The following is a 21,202-nucleotide window of genomic DNA, read 5'->3' on the forward strand; positions in this document are numbered from 1 at the left end:
CACCGTAGCAGATGCGGGAACAGAATAAGAAAAACCTAGAAACTTAATGCGGATGGCACAACAACCCCCCCAGCCGTAATCGCACGTGTGCAGCATGGCCACTCATCCCGACAGAGTACAGCGCACGGAGCGACCAAGCCCCCCAGCAACGAAAGGTGGGCGCGGTCGCTCCATACTCTTCAATACACTGTCGGAGAGAGCTAGCGAGTGAAAATACGAGTTACTAGAAAGATTCGACAGATGGCACGAACAGTCCAGGCACATCTGCTTTGCGCTATGGCGCGAATTTTTGAACGCACAATGGAGAACGTACCAGTACAGTGACGCTGCAGAGGGAAAATGCGAAAATTTACCGATACGTCAGTGACAGCGAAAGGGTTAACCGATAACCGCGTAAGGACACCATATGGCTGAGAGTCACCTCTTTTCGCTGGATGTCTATGGACAGCACAGTGGCGAAGAACACCATTTGAAGGAAGAAATCCGAGAGCAGACCGACGACTGCGAACATGCAGAACTCCTGCAAGTGTGGACAAAGTTGACAGACAATCAGATGCAAGAACAAATGTCCAAATAGTATGTTACTTCTACAATGAAGGAACAATGCGCTAAAATGGCAAGCTGGTCGCATCAACACTTCTCTACTTTCAACCGGCTGCACAGCAAACAATACACAGGCAGAATTATTACGAAGCGGATAGGTCACTGAACTTTCACTCCGACTGCTTCTTGTTTGTGGCATAGCCTTTGTGTGCCACACTATGCGTCCACGATGTAAAACGAGAGTTGTACACAAGCAGGCACTTTTTTTTTACGCAAAAATGTCAAGTAGGAGCAGCACAACAAAACAACAAGCCACGGTGGCTTCACATACCTGAATCGCTGGCACAAACGTCAGAAAGGCAAACGTGAGCAGGAGCAATTCAGTGAGCAGGTTCTTGGTTATGGACCATCCTTCCTTGCTGAGACCTGAATCGAGCAAAGATGGCCAAGAAGAAAGGTCACCAAGGCCGCCCCACCTGCTAAGCCTTTGCACTGAGGGTATACCATACTTGTGCCAAGATTATGCCGAGGCAGAAAGGCCATGAGCTTATTAACAAATGTTAGACTAGCTCATTTTTTCTCTGCTAGATGTACCGTGGGCATGGCATTTCAGTACATTTCAAGCAGGCTGCCGTGTTGATTACAACTGCTGCTGCTTTACATAACGCAATAAGCTACGCAGTAGCGAATTCCTAAGATGTGTCCCGTTAGAAGAGTTCAAAGACACCATATTTTTGTGCACAGCGTGTGGAACGTCATGGCCAAGCCACGAAACATGCCAGCAAGACTTCAATGATTTGTTGTTCGAATATTTCCACCTGCTGATTTCAGTTTCAATTCCTGGCGGCTGGGAACCCGCTAGGTATGACAAATATATTATCACCAGTGGTGCAAGACGACGAACCCATGACACGGTGATTAATGACTCGCTTGCTCCTTCAGGATGGCTAAGTTGATCCCACACGTTTTTGCAACACATCCCAAAAACACAACCCTTTACATATCCGGATGCATCAGGAGATTGTGGATTATTTACAGCATTGATACTAAAATCCAGGGCATTTCTAGCTTTGGTTCAAGTCTACCTGCGGTCGAACTTTCCCAAAGAAATTAGTTTCAATGCTTCAATGGCCCTCACACATCCAGGAGATTACCCTGGATATTTCCAGAGTGTACCGTGGTAACCCACCTTGGGCCAGGCGCACTTTGGCCCCCACGTGCACCGGGGTGGAGACCACCGACTTTGTGAGCACGAGCATGTTCTCCAGGCCAATCACCACCACCAGGTAGGGCAGGATCTCACTCGGGAGGCAGGACGACCGAGGCGACACCAGGGGGCTGTTAGAGATGGAAGGTAAGAAGAAAGCTTTTTCAAATCAGTCAAGTCACCGGAGTGGCAGCACTACCGTGCTGCTGAGGAGTACACAAAAGGAAAATATGGGCCACAGATGTCCCGTTGCAGCTGGCATTTGGACCTGTGGTACAGCGGGCTTTTTTGATAATCGAACTTTCTAAAATCAGTTGAAGCGTGACGCACGTACCCTTCATTCTCTAGGTCAACTTTCTTCCAAAGTCAAATCTTGATATAACGAATCCCGCGGGACCACAAAAAAATCATTTGTTATTTTGAAATATCATTGTGATGAAAAACTTGCGGTTATAAGCCAATGCTCAAACCTAGGAATGAAAATGACGTACCCTGGCGGTGGACGTGTATGCACACATGCAAACTCCCAAACAAAAATGTTGCACTCACTTCAAAGCTGCTTTATTTGAAGAAATCAGTTACTTTCTCCTGGCGCATGCAGCATGCATGACCGATTAGGAATGCTTCTACATCTTTCACTTTGTGCAATAGGTGGTATTCATTGTAAAGTTCCGCCATCAATTTTTTCACTTGGTAACACTGGAAACGGCCACAGACATGGCGTGGCTTGTGCCACTGTGCCCGAACGCCGGGGGAAAAAAAAAAAACTCATTGCCGTGCGTTGTCTGCTCTATTTCAACCCGATTCTCAACAGTAGCGTCAATGGAAATGCTATTATTTGCACTCACATTGGACTCGAGGCATTACTTTGCGTTCGGTGGGGTAGAGTTTGGAACGTCCAACCCACCTCACATGCTTAGCACAGACAAGTACCGCCATCCCGCGGAGCCCGACGTAACCAGTCACGGCGCACTCACATGGTTGCCTGCATGCGTGCCTCGCCAGTGAATACAAGCTATAGCTCATCGGGTACATCACTGCACCCAGTGATGAAAGTGTGGACTTTGTTCATGTGCACCAAAACATCAATGTTCAACACAATCTCATCCTAGTCTGTGTTCGGTGATCCATAGTCGTCTTTCTTCGCGGACGCTGTCAACAATCTCCTTGGTTGTCAAGTCCACCACTGTTGCCGCCACACTGTTGCTCTCCGCGTAGTCGTCGAAGGAAGAGACACTGGGGAGCAGTTCCGCAACCTCAGTCCCCAGGTCTCCTGGGTTCCTGTGAGTCACCTCCAGGCTATTTTCAAGCTGCACAGGCGCTTTGATAAGCCTTGCTTTTTGCCAGCAGTTGCTAATGGTGGACATCCTCAAGCACCCTCTCGGAAACGATAATTGTGCCAGGTTGTAATTTGTCAACTGCCTTTTCCTTGCCCGAGAGATCTGCCAAGTTATTCCGTCCAGCTTGCAGTATGGCATCTTTGAACCACGTGAGAACAGCTTGGTCCACATTTGCAAAGTTTCCCAGTCACAACCGTTTCCTTGTAGGAGCAAGTTGCGACTCCCATCAAAGCTTGACAATCTTGTCTTGGTATTTCAAAATGGCCATGACGGTTGATGGGGCAATGCCGTGCTGCCTGCAGACATCAATTCACCTTTTCCGTGAGCTGATTTCCTGAAATACATCCAATTTGTCCTGCAGCGAAAACTGCTTTTGTGTCTTCTTGGTGCCGTAGCTAGCAACATCCATCATTGGATATAGCAAGAACTTTTCAGCAAGATCACCCATAACAGAGAAATATCTGCCCGCACACATAGTGTGAAAAATCACCGAGCGGCCACCGACGCAGAACATGAGAAATTGATTGATTGATTGTAGGGTTTAAGCACCAACGCATTGCAGGTGATGAGGCGTGCCGTAGTGGAGGGTGACCACCTGGGGATTTTACCGTGCGCCGAAATCTCGTACACACGGGCATTTTTGCTTTTTGCCCCCATCAAAAAAGCGGACGCCGCGGCCGGGAATCGAACCCACGACCTCGTGCTCAGCAGCGCAATGCCTTAGCCACTGAGCCACTGCAGCGGGTCAGAACACGAGAGAGAAAAGCGGCAAAGGTGGCTAGGTCTGCTGGGGCACTGCTGATTAAACCACAGCTTTGTGCTGGCACTGGCAGTTGGCCCTCGATAAGGTAATGATGATAGCTACAGCGCTCAGGGAATACACACAGAAACGGCGGTTTCTGTTTCATGCGAAGGTTGCGGCATTGTTACTTATAGCCGAATTCGTAGTGCCAATGTTCATCGATTATAAAGAAGAAAATAAATTACCTGCATTATTCTGAAATATGCAGTTCTAATATATTTTTACGTTAAAAACATGAGCAATCTGGCAGGGATTTTTATAACATTCGTAAATTTGGGAAATTTGTAAGCAAGGGGGTTTGTAGCAACGACATTTGACTGTACAACCCTGAGGGATTCAGTTCACTGAGGAGACAGGTAACAGACCTTGCTCATGAAGCACCAGTTTTAAAGGTATCATCGAAAGTGTGTGCATGTGCATAAGTATCTCAGGACGAAAAGGGAGAGCAGCTAACTACTGGCACACAACCCCAAGTCTTGGGAAAACTGTTCTGTGGGAAGAAAACAAGAAAAACCGACTTTGAACTTTGCCACAGTGCAATGCAACGAGAGGCTCACCTTCCATTCAGGGTGGGGTTCAGGCCGAACCAGAGGCACAGGCCCACAGACATGAACAGCGACATGACGACAGTCAGCACTGCACTGACCGAGATGGCCCACTTGGACTTCACCAGCTCGATCTTTCCTGAAAAATGAGAGCAGGGAACGGGAAAAGAAAGACTTGCATCAGGCTCATAGTGTCAAGAGAAAGCACCAAGCAGATTCAAAACTTCTGCAACCCCCATGTGCCACCAACTCACATTTTGCACTCTAGGCTAGTATACGCAGCAAAGCCGAATAAAGAAATCAAAGCGAGAGACAATTTAAATACCAACAATTCTACGTTTTACACTGTTTACTTTTCTCACTCAATGCTGTCGCAGTTCAGAAGGTCGTCGTTTGATACTTTGTGTTCGGGACGTGTGAACCGTTGATAGGGAGCAGACAGGGTTCCCAGACACACAGAAAGAAAAACGTATGACAAGAACACACAACCAAGTATAAAAGAAAACGGTGTGCCAAAATTCTGAGAGCAGGACCACAAAGCTCTAGTGAATTGTGATTCCAGGGTAAAATCTTAAGCTCAAACAAGCTTTGCTGTCATTCTATGTGCATGTTTTGTATCTCCATCTATGCTAAGCTGGTTTGTGATCCATCTTGATTGTGATTCCAGCCAGTCAGGATGAATCACAATCCTGCTTTTAACACCAGCATTAGGAGCGTCTTCTTCATGCAAGTAAAAAACCAACATAAGCAGCAAGATAACAGTGCTGTTCTTCAGGCGGGCCAGTAACGCTTCTCATTCCACTGAATGAAGGACAACAATGCAAGAGCAAGAAGGTTTGATCTCACTGCACAGCGCAAAGCAGAAGCTCCATGAGTGTGCCAGCAATTCTTCCACACATTAGGCACGAAGCAGTGAGGCAGCAAAGCCTGCTTGGCTGGTCCCGGGTACTCACGGACGGAGTAGTAGATGTAGAAGAAAAGAATGACGTAGATGGTGCCCAGGGGCACAAACTCGGCCAGGGTGTGCTGGTACTGGAAGTGCACGTGCACCAGCTCCTGCTCCCCACCCTCCCGGTCCCGGGACGAGGCATTGGGCGAGTGTGCCGGGTACGCCTGGTGCAGCTTCTCCTCCAGTGAGTGCACCACACTGGGGCAGGGCAGAGCAAAGGGGGGGACACTGCCAGTGTAAGGTGAGAAACTCTCACGCACCAGTACGAGCTCAGGGTACACAAGAAGGCTCTTGTTCAACACAACCTAACAAATAAGGGTGTGCGAATATTCGAAACCTTTGAATTGAAGCGAGTTATACAATATTCGATTCAGCTTCAAATTGAATAGACAATCTGAAAGCTGAATAATTCAATGTTTAGAAAGGCAAACTGGCTGCTGTTTTCACAAACTCGGGTCCATGAAATCATACATCGCTGAAAATGAGAAATGTCCTGCTTACAGCAAATGTAAAATACATCCCTTGAAATGAGATGTGTTGCACTTTGAGCACTTACAACTGCCAACTAAAAATGCAACGGCTTGCTTCAGTAGTGACAGCAGGCTTACCTGCAATGCATCAACTGCTTGCGGCTAGAGGGTAAGAGCAAAGTACTTTCTGAAACACCTCTTATCTTCTTTACATGGGGCCAACTCCATCCCCCTGATTCTCTTTTTGCATCTTGATAACCTGGTCAGTCCGGGTGGCCCCACTAAACACTCTCTAGATAAGAAAGCCAAGCACTACACTGCCACAGCCACGGCTTCCTCATCAAATAACGTGCAACAGTGATCTTTTTCTCATAGGGGCCATGAAGGGGCAAAATTTGCTTCATTCGAAAGATTGCCTCATTAGAATGGCAGTGACCCCACTTTTAATGCAAATGTCACTTAAATAAGCTATATAATAAGGCAAACAGAGAATAGGCATGCAGCTCACCAGCTTCTTTTTCACAGTAGAGTTATGACATGTTATGGTTCGCTCTGTGCAATTGGCTGAGGCCAACAAAATAAAACGCAAAATTAATTAAACAAAGATTATAAGCTTGCAAAATGAGCTATATGCACTCGAAATTTAGTGCATATTCTTTTTATAGCAGTAAGAATGTTGGGTAAGCAAAGAAAGTTCCAAACAAACGTGTAAACATGTAAAAAAAAACTGCATGCAGATGACGATTCTGCCGTCCGCATGCAGATAGTGATTCTGACACGACTCCGGCCAGCTGGCATAAGTGACACCTCTGCTTATGTGACCCTGTGTGCCGAGTAATACCCCATGTTTCACGAAATGATTACTACAAGCCGGAACATGCATGGACGGGTTTGTTCAGAAGTAAACTGAGCGATCGCTCAGCTCACCAAGCTAGGAACCCTAGGTAAGGACCATAGGACTCTGGGGACCCAAGCTAGGGACTCTAGGGAACGAGCAGCTTCGTTCAGTCAAAATCTTTCATTAGAGAGAGTAGCTGCGGAACACTAGAGCGACTCAGTGCAGGAAATCTGCAGCACCTACTACTATTCCACGGAATTGATGGACCCTAATGCACTGCTGTTGCTGTGTGTGTGCAGAGATCAATACTGATCGAGGGAAAAAGTGTAGAGGAAGTCACCTGGGATCCCACTTCTTGAGAACAATAGTGATGGCAAAAGTGATGACTCGTTGCCTGTTGCGCACGCAGAACTTCTTGATGCCCGTCTCCTTCCAGGGAACGCCAAACAGGATCTCTACGGGTGGGGGAAGGCGGAGCACAAAGTTCACTTAGAAAAGAGGAACGAATGAATGCCACCCCTGAAATGAAGGCAAAGAGAGAGTTGGCCGTTACCTCTCAGGTAGTAGGAGTTTGAAGTTTCGTCCTTCTGGTTGAAGATGCTCATGAGCAGCTGGCTGTCGTGCCGGAAGCTGCAAAGAGATTAATTTCACAGCTTTGTGAAGAGCTAGTGGGAGGGCCAGCAGAAACAGACACCCATCTCCGCATAAATAGCAGTCTTGCACTCCCTGTGCATGCACGCACGGAGAGAGAGGAGGTGTTGAATGCTTTTTCGCATCCCCCTCCCTTCGCTAGTCAAGGTTCGTACACGCTTCAAAGGCAAAAATTCAAGAATTTTCAAGGACTTTCAAGGACCAGAAAATACATTTTCAAGGACCCCATCTAATGGTTTACCGTATTTACTCGCGTAATGAACCCACTCACGTAATGAACCCTCCCCCCACTTTTTTTGTTGAGAATTTACTTTTTTGTCACTTTGAATAACAAATGCAACGGAAATATGTTTTATTTCAGCACGGTTGCTGATGCTGTGGGCGATCGCAGTAACCTGATATTGCGCTACAGTACGTGCATAAATGCTAAAAATGCATTCCAAGAAAAAGAGATCTCTAGCGTAGCCGAAGATGCGAGCGCGAATGTCGTGGATTACAATTTAAAAATTGCGCGCTTGCGGTGCGCCACCTGTTGAATGCGAAACAAACCTTTTTGCGCCATAAAAACGTTGTGGCGTGCGAAAAAAGCACAAAACATACTTCGCACTCCTTCCCTGCTCTTCGCTGTTTGGGCTGGTTCCGCCGGCGTGCAAACAAACCACTAAACGTGTACTCTGCACTCCTCTGCTCTCGTTGTTACGCGACTTCGCCATTACGCTCTGTGGTTTCGTTGTTCAGCTGTGTTCCAACCTCTTTTTGTGCTCCAGGTGCGCGGCGTTTTGAACTACGGTGGTGGAGCATGCGTTGCACATGCAAATGGCGCAGCTGTGTGGCACTTCAGTGTTGACCGAGTGCATGTAGGCTACAAGAGAAAACGAGAGGTTTTCGAGCGGTGAGTAGGGGTCGCCGTGTGTTTCGTGGGCCCAAAGAAGTGAAGTTTGCCGGTGTCGGAAAAGAAATTTTGGAGTGCCTTCACAGCACGGAAGACAGTGCCGACAATAAAAGTGTGGCCGCAAGCGACTTCAGTGAGGAGGACAGCTCCATGGCGAAGGGGGACGATGGCGAGTTGCGAATAAAATATAAATTTCATTACATAATTACCTACGTGTTTTTACGAAAGTGGTAGAACTCTGACAGCGCTTCTCTTAGCAACTTTATTGCATGAAATTTCAACTTTTAAAAATCTGTTGCAATTTCTTTCCCGCATAATGAACCCTCCTCCCAAATTCATGCCGAATTTTCCGGAAGAAAAGTGGGTTCATTACGTGAGTAAATACGGTATCTGGGATTATTTATAATACAACTTTTTCAACACAATGCAAAAGTTGGTTATTACCCAATACCTAAGAACATTACTTCAAATAAGTGCTAACTAGTTGTTGAAAGCACCCAAGCTTTATTTTATTTTTTTGTTGGTGTTTAGAAGTAGTTCTTCTTTCTTTGTTTTTCCTGTTTTTTCAGGCAGTTTTATTTCACAATGCATGCAATGTTGCTTGTATCACATGCTTTGTCAACAATGGTGTCAGCACAGATATTAAATAAGCAACCGTTGCCCTCATGTTGTCAATCTCTTTGAGAATACGTCTTTTTGACTGCTTTTTTTTTGCAAGCTGCTTTTTTGTTTTCAGATTCAAGATTTTAGAACATTTATTTGTTTCGATATAGGTCATAATTTGTGCATTCAAAAAGCAGGACGACACAAGTCGCATTTCTGTATCTCCTGCTGAGCGGACCAAAAATATCATGGCAGATTGTATCAGGGCAGGTTGAATTCACAAGTTCCTGCTCCTAATATTGCCTCGCTCTCAACAGAAATTTGCTAAATGTGTTGTAACTTTGTGCGATAACGCTGAGATTGGATGGTTACAATATTTTTTTGCATTAGTTAAAACCTACTTCCCGGCCGCGGCGGCCGCTTTTCTGATGGAGGCGAAAGGCAAAAACGCCCGTGTGTACGAGATTTCGGCGCACGATAAAGATCCCCAGGTGGTCAAAATTAATCCGGAGCCCTCCACTACAGCGCGCCTCATCGCCTGCGTTGCGTTGGCGCGTTAAACCCCACAATCAATCAATCAATCAATCAGTTAAAACCTACAATCCAAGATAAACACTTTAAATCCTTGTGAAAAGACATCCACTGATAATCACCCATGAAAATCAAGGGTTTTTTTTTAAGGATCGCTAACAAATTCCAGGACTTTCAAGGCCTTGAAATTGACACTTCTAAATTCAAGGGTTTTTAAGGTTTTCAAGGACCTGTGTGAACCCTGTTAGTGCACGTCCACAAGATGCGGTGCAAAGAATTTCCCAACTGGCTCATCTGAATCTAGTGAGACTGCTACTGAGCACACACACCCGTCGGTTGGTCAAGAACCAACGCTACCCTGGTAGGCTAATGTAACCGGTGCCACGATGACACCATTGCCCCCCCAGAAGAGGCACTTACTTGTTGTAGTCCTGCTTCCAGACGTAGGTCGGGGAGAGGATGAGGCAGCCGTACTGGGGGAGCGAGGCTGCCGCCACCCGGTCCTTGGACTCGGACACCTGCAGGCACGCCTCCTGGAGGCTGTGCTTGCTCCCATTGCTGCACGCAGGGGAGCAAGGCGAGGAGGACCGGTAAGAGAGCACACTATGGGCCGTATTCTAAGTCCCTCCTCCACTCGGCTGAGGGGAGGATTCCACCAATGCTTATGCAAGGGGAAATTGATTTCAAGGACCTCCTCCACTGGAGACCCGAGCTGAGGAAGGACTCAGAATACAAGGGTAGGTACAGCTAGCGTCACTAAATAAAGGTTTTTAGAGTATCGGCACTCTTTCCTCTCATTGTTATGTGCCGCCGGGATTTCCATTGGTCGGTCGGCACCACGTGATGTTTGTTTACATATGGGCGCAGCCATTTTGTTTTTGGGCACCTCTCCTCTCTCTCTCTCTCGGCTGCGCGGGCGCTAGAGCGGCCGGTCGCACTCTGCCCGTCACAACCGGCGGCGGTTTCATTCGGAGAGATGGCAACACTGCAAGCCAGAAACAAAATGGCCCCCAGACGCCTCCGGGTGCGCGAAGTGGCGGTACTCTTAAGCGTAGCTTATTTAGTGACGCTAGGTACAGCATGATCACACGAAGGACGGCTGTGCTCATCCACACACAGATGCATACACACGTGCATGCGTGCGTATATGTATGTTTGTTCAGGCCACATAGAAACCCTCTTTGGTACTCTTGGAGCAGAGCCAGGTGTATTTTTGACCTCCTGCTGCCATACTCAGCTCCCACTCCTACCGTACCGCTGCACAGTAGCATCCATGCGGCTTCCTGTTAGTTTCAGAACATCAAAACTATAAAAAGCGGCTGAAGTGTAGTGGAAAGCCTTGAAATGCAACATTTGACGATGAGGATTTCTTTGAGCCAAGCATACATCCCGCGTTACTATAAAAAAAAACTAGCCAGACGAAATTACAGATGTACCATCGCAATAAATATGAGGGGAACGCCCACTACTTCAAACGCTCCACTTGCCTGTCCACCGACTGGTGGTTGCCCACAATCTCCATGACGCGGAAGGACTCCGCCAGGGGTGAGCGGAAGGCATCCATGAGCAGGAGGTCTGGTTGCCAAGGCGACACCGCTGCCTTGATCACCACCTGCTGCACGTACGCCACGGGCGGACCCTGGAACTGCACACAAGGGACAGAAGGACGCAAGAAGCACGGGCATCAAGCATTCACATGATGCAGACAAGAACAGGGCACAATAAAGGGCGGACTGCCTCACCAGTCGACTATACTGCATGCGTGAAAAGTGAATAAAAAATTATGAGCACTGAAGATGGACACTGCTGCAAACATTGAAAAAAAAAAAAAATAATAATAATAATAAATAAAAATAAGAGATAAAAAAGACACAGGCACACGAACACCAGACTGCTGTGCAATCAAGAATTCAAAGCAGAAGAAAAGAAAGCACGTTACAGCAATGAAGGCTAAGCAACCAAAGCTTAAAAGCCCCACTTGCTCATCAAGAGCTGCAGGCAAAGTACGTAATTAGCACATGCACCTGCCCAAAAAATTGCCCAGCGCTTGCATCCACGAACAATACTGCTTCGATAGCTATCTACACATGCACAGCATGAAGCTAAAAAAAAAAAAAAAAAAGAACCACACAACTGCAGCTTAACCGAGCAGCGATGTTCATCAGTCAAAGATAAACGAGGTACCCCTATTCAAGAGTTTCTTTTTTGTTTTTTTCTGCCTTGTATCTTATCCTCTTTTGACAAACGATAAGGAAGAATTCGGGGTAGCAACAACAGCAACTCATGAGAACAAGGCTCCTCAAACAAAAATTAAAAAAGAAAAGAAACCTCACTGGCCCCCAGTGCTTCGAGCGCAGCCAGCTACTTGAGAGCAAAAAAACATGTGGGCCAACGATGGCAGCCACGCCGCACAGTCCTGACTGATAGTGACCCCAGGGCGGCTAGGAAGTCTCTCAGGTTCAAATTCCCAGGGGTGACTGCACCTCTGCCACTTACTATCAGTGGCACAAACAACAGGGAAGCCAGCCCCCCCCCCAGCAGAAGAGGTGGGGGACAGCCAGACAAGTGTCCTTATCGGTGCCATTCGCAATGAAGCGGCAGCTCTGGGCCACGGAATAAACCGGACAAGCGACAACTTTTCCACTCCAAGGGGAAGATAAAGGAGAAGGAAGAGCGAAATAATGAACGGGAGCAAGAAAAAAAACGCAAGACGCACATCTCGATTACACATTCCTCTCTGACCGCTCTTGGCAGATTGAAGAGGAGTCACAAGCAGCGGCGGCTATGTGTAAAGCCGACACGGGGCTTTTGCAACTGACCTGATGCAAGAACCCAGTAGCTCTTTAAATCAGAAGACACATTCTGGCAGCACTCTTGTGAAGGCTAGGGTAAGCTAGCGGTTGGAAAAGAAAGAAGCACTAAAAGCTTCCTGCACTTTTTAACGATTTCAAAGTACACAGGCACCTCGCTTAAACAAATTTTGACAGGGGCAGTCATTTCTGTTACAAGTGTTGATAGCTCTGTTCCCAAAGATTTCTATTTTTTAGTGCGACTCCTAAGTGCCAAAACTGGCCAGTTTCAGGAACGAGCAGCTCGTTCATTACTGCAGCCTTGTTTAGCATTCCGTGGAGGAAATAGTGTTACAAATGCAGGTTGTTAGTTCAGCCCTTTTGTATACCGGGACAATGCACGAAAAGACATAACTGATGTATCTTGACACTTTTCTCGAGACGCAAGCAAGGAAAAGCCTCAGTGGCCTATTAAGAAACTTCAGCGGCCTCATCACTTCAGACAACTCATTTTATTCCACCTTTCTTTGTAATAACTAGTTCTCCCGCATGAGAGCCCACTCTTAAGATTTAAAAAAATATGTCTTCCCAAGCAAAACTCCAATGTCAGGAAACTACTTGTGGCGAACTAAACTACAGGATGTAAGTCATTGAGCGCACAACACAATGTTGATACTGAACATGTCCACGGGAAGGTTTCCTCAATGTTTAAACGAAACAAAATTGCTTTCAATTGGCTTCTGACCCATTTTTTTTTTTACATCTATTTCACTTAGAAAATGCAGTGCTATAAAATAGCGATAAAGGCAACAAGGGCAATAAGGATGATTGACAGGCAAACTGAACACTGCAAGAGCTCCACTGAAAGTTAATAGACAATAACACCTGCACCGCAATACCAAACTCTAAAAGCAGCAACAACAGCGACAGCAACAGTTGGAAGCTACCTTATATATGGCATGAAAACTGCCTATGGCTTGTCTTCTGTACAAAGGGCATTTGCAGCGGCAACCTCTGTATTGTGAGAGAGAGGAAACAACAAAGGGAGGAAGGAAATAAAAAAATAAACAAGACAAAGAGATAAAGGACAGAAGGAATTAAAGAGCTCACAAAGAAAGAAAGAAACGAAAGAGAGAAGGCAGGAGCTAACTGAAAGAGAAAGAGAAGGCAGGAAAGAAAGAAAGAAAGAAACAGGACAGCCCTGTGGCTGCGTGTGCACTGAATGCATACGATGCCATGGAGCTACTCCTAGTCCTGGGGCCACACAAGAGTGAGCTTATGCAATGCGAGTGTGCACAATAGCACCATTCTGCAACGTTTCTCCTCCATATTTCGTATCTGCTCCCCAACCCCCAGCATAAAGCACTCCATTCCTAACCAAAAGGGGGGTGGACGGCAGCGAAGGCATTCATAAAAGGACTTCTTCAAGAAGCCCAGCCGGCACTCACCCAACGGGGGCCGATTGTCTGGGAATCGGCATCCAGCTCAGCGCTGTAAACGGAGATCGGGGTGGAGAACTGCTGTGAGGAGCTGCCTAACAGTGGGATGTGCAACAGCGGGTAGCTGGAGATGAAGAAAAAGAAGAAAAAAAAAGTGACAGTTAAAATAACAACAGATTTTCTCGGAAGATTCAAAACAACGCACAAAAGCAGGTGAACTACAGGGCTTGGAGGGCAGCTCAGTAAAATTTGCTTATTTCTTTTTTTTTTTTTTTCCTGCAAGCTGCAAGTGATATCCCTCCTGATTCTAGGCAATAAATTTGGCAAGGGAGGCCTTTGAAGAGGACAAAATGTAAGAAGAATAGGCAATGCATCTTGACGGCTTCTAAAGAAGTTACTGAGAGGTCCTTTGTGGCCCTATTTCATGTCCTCTTGTTGTGATAAATGCTTCCTCCATCTATTCATTCTGAGTCTTGAGGAAAGTGCCACAGGGCTCACCAGCTCTCCTGCAAAACGGCTCTTGTCCAGCCTTCTTGCAATCACGTTTGCATTGCAAGAAATCTCTGATGTTGACAAGAGCCCTCATTTTCGAACACTGTGCTAAGAATGCACCAGAAACTTCTGTACTTACAAAATCACAGCAAGCAGCCCAGCTGGATGGCTGTCATAATAATTGCACATCATTCACTTGCCCAGAGAGAACTACCAAACATGCAAGATGTCCACATTTAGACTGGTAAAAGTACATTGCCACTTTAAAACCACAGTACCACAAACCAAATGGAATTATGCTTGGCAAGTACACATCTCAGACTATCTTAATTGAGAAGTGGTTGCATCACCATTTGGCCTGCCTCCTCTACTACTATGCCACACTTTCCATGCTGATCAACACTGAGCCCTGACCACCTGACATTGTTTTTAGAACATTCACTATCGAGGAACATGCTCATGAACGGTCCCGGAAGTTGGATTTTGCTGCACTGACAGCAGCTATACTATTATTCAATGACAAAAGCTACACACATGCTCACATTGGAAAGCCAGGATGAGGTTGCACACTAGACCTGCTACAAGAATCGGCTTGTTCAAGAAGCACCTTGCTAATCATGATGTGTCGGTACATCAGCTTCAAAATAACCTGCTTCTCTTGCTTTTTGCACGTCTACAGTCACCTGACACACTAGAATGACAGCAACACAAGGGGTAAAAATGCACAGAGATCAACACAAAGACCACGCGCGCCTCCTCATCTGCTGACGCCCAACCCTCCCCTTCTTTGCAATGGAGTTTCCCGATAGAGTGTATTTCCACAGGACGTTTACACTGCTGGCTGAACAAACGACAGAGAGAAGGGGAGAAGCCATAAAAATAGTTCCCGAGAGTTAGTCTATTACAGCACCGTGATTGTAAGTAGCAGAGTGATGCTACTCTCAAACACAAAAAATAATAAATGCTCGATGAGGTAGATCATGCAATGTGCTCATATAAACTGGCAAGACGAAAAAGCCTGAAGTACTTATTCCCGCGGAAAAGTACCAATGGAGAAAAACAATGGTGGGAGGAATAAAGGAGGAGTCAGGAAAAGTTAACTAGTTTATTGTGTATACCTTTTTTTGTGCCGACAGGGCAATAACACAAATACACACACTAACCTTGTTGAGTGCATAAAAATCTGTGAGACATGAAACAAGTGTTTTTTTTCCCATGCGCGCTAATACCGGTGCTAAAGGAAGATGTGGGCTGGCATGGATCTCCTGTCAAAGAACATAACGACTGACGGATTGGAACGATTGATTGCAAATATGCTGGTGTGTGAAGGTTACAACCACACCTCCTGCCTGGAAGAAAGATCGTATCTTATTATAAGATCATTCCCAAGCATTACTTTCTATTCATTACACAGGCGGATTAAGAAAAATAAACTAGTCTACGATTCGCAGCAACACAGCAGTTTCTCAATACATGTACCATTTAGATAGGTTGGAAGCATCATGTTAAGCTGAATAGCTCGTGTTTTCTTCGCTACCTCAGAACTAATTTCGAACAAAGGTTTATCTTGTGGCACCACCGGCAATTCAAATACATTCGCCTGTATCAAGGCTACAATAGCAATGATGGAGGTCCACTAAGAGAAATCAGGGTGGAATAGCTTCTGCGGATTCATACCATAAAATGAACAATATTGCAATTATAAAGGTACAGTTTCAACACTTTCAATACTACATTTCAAGTTCTTGGCCAGAGGTTACAGAAAAGAATGTGGTGCAATTCTTCACTTCTTTGCAAAAACAATCAACGTTAAAAACATAATCTTGCATAACATTCTAGTTGCGCATATACAACAGGTATACACTTTGTGAACGCCGATGGTCACAGCCAAGTTTCGTCCCCGTGATATGCAAGCGAAAATCTGGGCACCATTTAGTCCAATAAAGACAAATGCCTCTCCACTAAAAATGCAGAAGCTAAACCAAGAAGATAACGCGAGGCACTCAACGAGAGCAACTTTACATGCCCTTTATCTGTTATGGCACCTATTATCAGAATACCAAGCTTCCTTTGAATGAGAATGGGCCATTTTATTGCGGCCGTGAACTTTCCCATGGGCAGGACAAGTGCAGCGTGTGCAATCTAGGCAAATTGCAGTGTTAAGAAGCTTTGATGCTCGGTGTACACAAAGGTCCCAAGGCTTTTCTCAATGCTTATTTCATGTAACGTATTTATTATTGTTGTTTTTTTCATGCAACGTAATGTATTTTAGTTCCGAATCTTGCAGGTTGGATACGATTTATGTTTGTCGAAAGCCCATGATAAGAACTGCAGTTGTGCTTTAATGCTCGATTACCAGGTTTTATAACAGGTCGAAAACACACTCGATTTGACACTATTCCAAGAAACAGTACGCGTATTACTATATGCTCCTCTGGAAGAAAGAAGTTACGGTTTTAGCTAAACATATACAGGCCCCATTGATGGATCATTTCTGTTTGCTTGGTACTCTTCCCTTGCCTTGTTCCTAACTGGCACAAGCCACCAAGGCTGTATGCCGGACAAACGTGTTACTGATGAAAATAATGCCACACAGTGGGCACCAGCAAAAGTGCAGAATCGAAAAACGCACACATCCAGGAACAACGACTCCAGTCAAAACCTTCTCCACTGTAGTCATGCAGAGAAGGACGGAAGCCAATACCACTTGGCGGCATTACCGCAGTACTTCCGACTGGTATATTAATGCAATTACCAACGAATTTTGTGTGATGCCATACCGCTACCCAGTCGGAGATCCCCAGCTACCCACCGCAGCTAAGCTTTACACGGACACACTTTCCTGTTTTTATGCAAGGCGAACTTAGCACAGTACACTGTCTGTTGACTATGCCAGCAGGCTAGTGTAACGCACAGTAATGTATTCCGCAGGTGACGCGGGACTGGTTTTGTTCTGTATGTTTGGCCGCCACAATCCGACATCCTTCCATCATTTTTTATTCTTCGTCTTCCTTGTTTCGCAAATGCTGCATTTGAAAGAACACAAATTAGCCCAAGCATTGCCTATTCTGATAACTACAGCAAGTTCTTAAGACCTGCACTGGCAGCTATCACAAACCCCACATTGGATTCTAACAGCGCACCACTACTCAAAAAGACAATTCAGTAGCCGAACATCTTTTTGGACTCCGAAAATTCGGACTTGCCGGATATTTCAGACTTCCCCAAGGAACCGCCAGTTGACCCATAGGACTAATGACTCACCGATTTTTCGGACTGCTCTTTTATTTGGACTATTTTTCATTCCCCTCCAAGCCCCAAAAATTGGTCAGCTACTGTAACTGGTTTCGACAACTAGCTGCTGCACGTGTGCAAAGTTAAGTGCAACAGCGATCAGGAGTGAGTAATTTCCAGCACGAGTGGGCAACCGGCACACTCACACCGACATACAGCCGTACCGAATGGCGACACGGCAACCCTCCAGTGGGAGACTCACCAGGCCACCATGAAGGTGAAGATGGCGAAGGCGATGAGCGTGAGCGGGTGGTTGGAGCAGTAGAGGCCGTGCTTGTAGTACAGCTGGGCGATGCGGTCCTTGATGGTGTACGACTTGGCCGGCGAAGAGGTCACCTGGACACCCTGCATGGCTGGGAAGGAGATGCCACGGCGCCGCATCAGCAGCCCCGTCCGGCCACACGCCACCGAGCAGCAGCACGAGAGGGGAGCCATCGCGCCGCTCACGTCCCGTCACACACACACACAGCCGCCGCTCACTGCTGCTCTCTGCCCCGACGCGCACAGCTGGCTCGATGGACCCCGCTCCGCCTTCTGAGCCCCCACCTACGACGCTCCGGCTCCCCTCTTCCCTTTCCGACCATCCCTCCACTGCTTCTTAACTCGCCAGCCACCCATTGTAGTAAATCTAATCTCTCCGCCCCTCCCCACAGCTGCTGCCGCTCCCGTCTTATCGCACCGTTACTTATGCTCCGGCGTAATCCGAAGCTTAGCATTACTTTCCACAGGAAAGCGGCCGGGGGATGCGACAAGGAGGGGGGAGGGGGGCGAACAGGCTGGCCGCTACTGATAGCCGCCGTGAGTTTCAGGGTCGCCCGCGGATAAACTCAAAAGCCCAAGTGACCACTCGACAGTGGCTGCTGACTGCTGCTGTATGCTCAGTGGAAGAGGCTGGAAAGGGGAGGCAAAGGCAGAAAGTGAAAGACCACTTTTCCTTCCTTGTACTCGCAGATAAGAATGTCGGCCAGACCGTGAAAGAGTAACAAAAAAGTCGTAAGCCCGTCTAAGCCTGCGCTGCTGGCTGGCTTTGAGAACCTGGGCAAAAGTACATCCTTTAGCCGGAGTCAGCAGGCGAACATACAGTGTGCTACCTATAGTAGCTAGGCAAGTTGCCCGACAAGCACGCCTTCGAGCTTTTGGCCAACTTTACGGGGAACTTTATCCACTTCACTCTGTTGTGCTAAAATGCAGTTATCAATGCACACTTGAAATAGTGTTGGCATTGATCCTTGAGGTGACATTATTATAAAAGACTGTGAACCCAAATGCACAGCATCCCATTTGATTTTCGGGATCTTGCAATTCAGATATAACAGAGCTAGAGAGCCCCAAATGGTAACGAATGCAAAGTGAGAAATTTAACTCGGAAGGAATAGGGCAAGGACAACTCAGTCGCAAGAAGAATGCATGTTAAGTATTTAAGTGCTGCTTCTACATGCTTCTCTTCGTCCCTTCCCTATTTTTTCATTTTCTGCATGTGAGTGTGAAGCAATCGAATATATTAAAGGAGTACTGACACGAAATTTCAAAGCTCAGACAACTATGTAAAAAGCTTCCTTGGTATAAGTGGATACCTCCTCAGAAGTTTAAACCGTAACCATTCAGTAGAACATATTTAAAAAGAAATTAATTCTTGCACGCACAAGAAAGCTCACCCGCACCATCGAGCAAGCTCATGACGTCATTTGCACTTCGATCCAAACGGCCGACGCCAGCGCTCCAGTAACGTACCAAGATGGCCGCGGTGCTGTTGGCACGCGCTTTTCCACCTTGTGCACCACGTCACAGTCTTTGGGACGACGTCACGCGCAGTTACAACCAGTCAGGCCGTTGTGGCGTGCACGTGCGCGCTTATACCGGCATTGGCCGTGGTGCGACGAGAACAGTAACGTTAAATGTGCCTTCCGGTCATGGCGGTTGCCTCGGTGTTCGCTTCACTAAAAATGAAACTGACACAAATAAACGGAGCTGTAAGCAATTATTTATACTATGTTTGACAATCTAATCTGCCATTCTATGGTTAGTGGGCTCATGGCACCTATAGCTGTGAAAAAAAAAAAAAAAACGTAACACAAAAATTCCGTGTCAGTACTCCTTTCATAAGCGGATAACAGGCCTTAAATAGGAGCTCAACATGTCTGACATATAAGACATTGGTAGGCCAGTAGCACGTTACAAAATTGTGACCCCAACAATCAGCAACACACAAGTTGGACTCGCTTCTGGTGCTCTCCAGCCTAAATTTATAAATCTATTGCCGAGCACAATTTTCATTGCTTTCTCTGTCAATTTTTTTTTAAAAGTCTGTGGGCGACTGAAGTTTTGTCATCAAATACCAAGAACAATAGCAGGCTAACAGCGACCGTTTTCACAAGTTTCCGCGTAGCCATTAGCAGCATTCTCGCGCAATAAACAGTAAGTTCGTCCGTCGCTTAAAAAGAACAATATACAACCAGAGAGCATTTCCAGTGCTAATTTAAAAGGCATAAACTTGTGGTCTCACTAAGGGCCTTGATAGCAAACTTTCCAATTAGGCATCAGTCAGTTTCAGCTATCTTTCTCTTTGCTGGAAGCTACTCATCCAGGCCTTGATGAGAACTTCTGCAATCTGAATAGGTTAGTTAGAATGTGCAAGTTGGGCAAGAATAGAAAGCAATACTGAGAAGTGAACATGCAATAACCGGGAAAAACCAATAAAATCTTGAAGCATCAAACTTCACACCAATAATGGGAAATCACGCAAGACATCCTACACATATGCTGCACATTCAATATTTGGGACGGACCTTTCTCCTTCAAACAACAAGCACCTTCGCGACCACCTTCCCCAAACGCTGCTCCATGCCAGGCCATCTATCAACTCACAAATCTGAATTGCTATGGATTAAATGAACCAGTTTTGCCCTAATTTCCAACAAATCCACACAGGTCGTATGAACACAAGTTAGTTTAAAAGCTCGTCAAAACGATTTTTTCCCCCCAACGCCAACAGCATTTCAAGGTTAGTTCGAAAAAGAGCAATGAAACCAGAGCTTGCCATCCATTTTTTAGTAAAATGGCTTACTTAGCCCCGCACAAAGATTTCACGGTGTTAGTTTAGAAGTGGGTGCCGAGCATTCAGAGCAAATCTCGTTTTGGCTGAATGCGCGATAACCCCCGACTGTCCATGGCATGAGCACATGTCTGCCCACTTTGGCCCCTTTCTGTGCAGCAACAATACTATCACCTGATACTAGCCAGCAAATACGAGTGCACTAACAGCAAACAGCGGTTGCCGCAAGTCCTACAGCGCAAATCAGTACAAAACAGGAACTGTGGAGCCCTTCTGCTAGAAGCAGCAGCCTGCGTCTGCATCAAGCAGGTGCAGAGCTCACAACGCAGTATGTGAAGCAGTACATTTAATGAGTAGAAAGGAGAGACAGGAGGCGTGCTATCGAGCTACAGTATCATGTCCGCCTTATCAGGTCTTCATGCAATGTGTGACGTACTGTCAATTTCAGGTATAATCCCCCAAGCTGCTCATTTGCAAGCTTATAACAGATGACATGAAACAGATCGACTATGCTCGAATAATTTCCCCCTTATCGGTCCCTAATATGCCAGGGCAAGGTTCAACGGAATCCCAATTAGACGTGCATAGGTTGCTGGCAAGGCGTCGCAAACACATGGATGCACGCAGTGGACTTTCCCACTTGATCCCACAGCATGAAGCTTCGGTGATTCCCTCATAAAAATGGTGTGGAACAAATGACAATACTTTAGCACAGGTTATGGTTCAACATAAAGTTCTGATATTAAATTAGCTCGTTTTCAGAAT

At 46.3% G+C, this 21,202-nt stretch overlaps 1 protein-coding gene across 2 annotated transcripts in view; it reads right to left on the reverse strand.

Annotated features, from left to right (window-relative positions):
* Window positions 1-21,202, reverse strand: part of Scap (SREBP cleavage activating protein) — a 60,490-nt gene that overhangs the window by 34,800 nt on the left and 4,488 nt on the right. The window contains exons 2-12 of one of the 2 annotated variants that reach the window (XM_077699025.1): window positions 17,588-17,738; window positions 13,609-13,723; window positions 10,859-11,016; window positions 9,792-9,929; window positions 7,248-7,324; window positions 7,035-7,149; window positions 5,391-5,584; window positions 4,450-4,576; window positions 1,733-1,881; window positions 875-969; window positions 422-520 (exon numbers count right to left, since the gene is read on the reverse strand). In XM_077699025.1, the coding sequence (XP_077555151.1) occupies window positions 422-520; window positions 875-969; window positions 1,733-1,881; window positions 4,450-4,576; window positions 5,391-5,584; window positions 7,035-7,149; window positions 7,248-7,324; window positions 9,792-9,929; window positions 10,859-11,016; window positions 13,609-13,723; window positions 17,588-17,736 (1,416 nt within the window). In that variant the 5' untranslated portion in view covers window positions 17,737-17,738. Of the gene's footprint in view, window positions 1-421; window positions 521-874; window positions 970-1,732; window positions 1,882-4,449; window positions 4,577-5,390; window positions 5,585-7,034; window positions 7,150-7,247; window positions 7,325-9,791; window positions 9,930-10,858; window positions 11,017-13,608; window positions 13,724-17,587; window positions 18,049-21,202 lie in introns of those variants that run through there. The other variant, XM_077699024.1, reaches the window with a different exon arrangement.

Source organism: Haemaphysalis longicornis, unplaced genomic scaffold (assembly GCF_048455015.1).
Source record: "Haemaphysalis longicornis isolate Haplotype H1 unplaced genomic scaffold, Haemaphysalis longicornis Haplotype H1 scaffold_2, whole genome shotgun sequence".
Lineage (NCBI taxonomy): Eukaryota > Metazoa > Arthropoda > Arachnida > Ixodida > Ixodidae > Haemaphysalis > Haemaphysalis longicornis.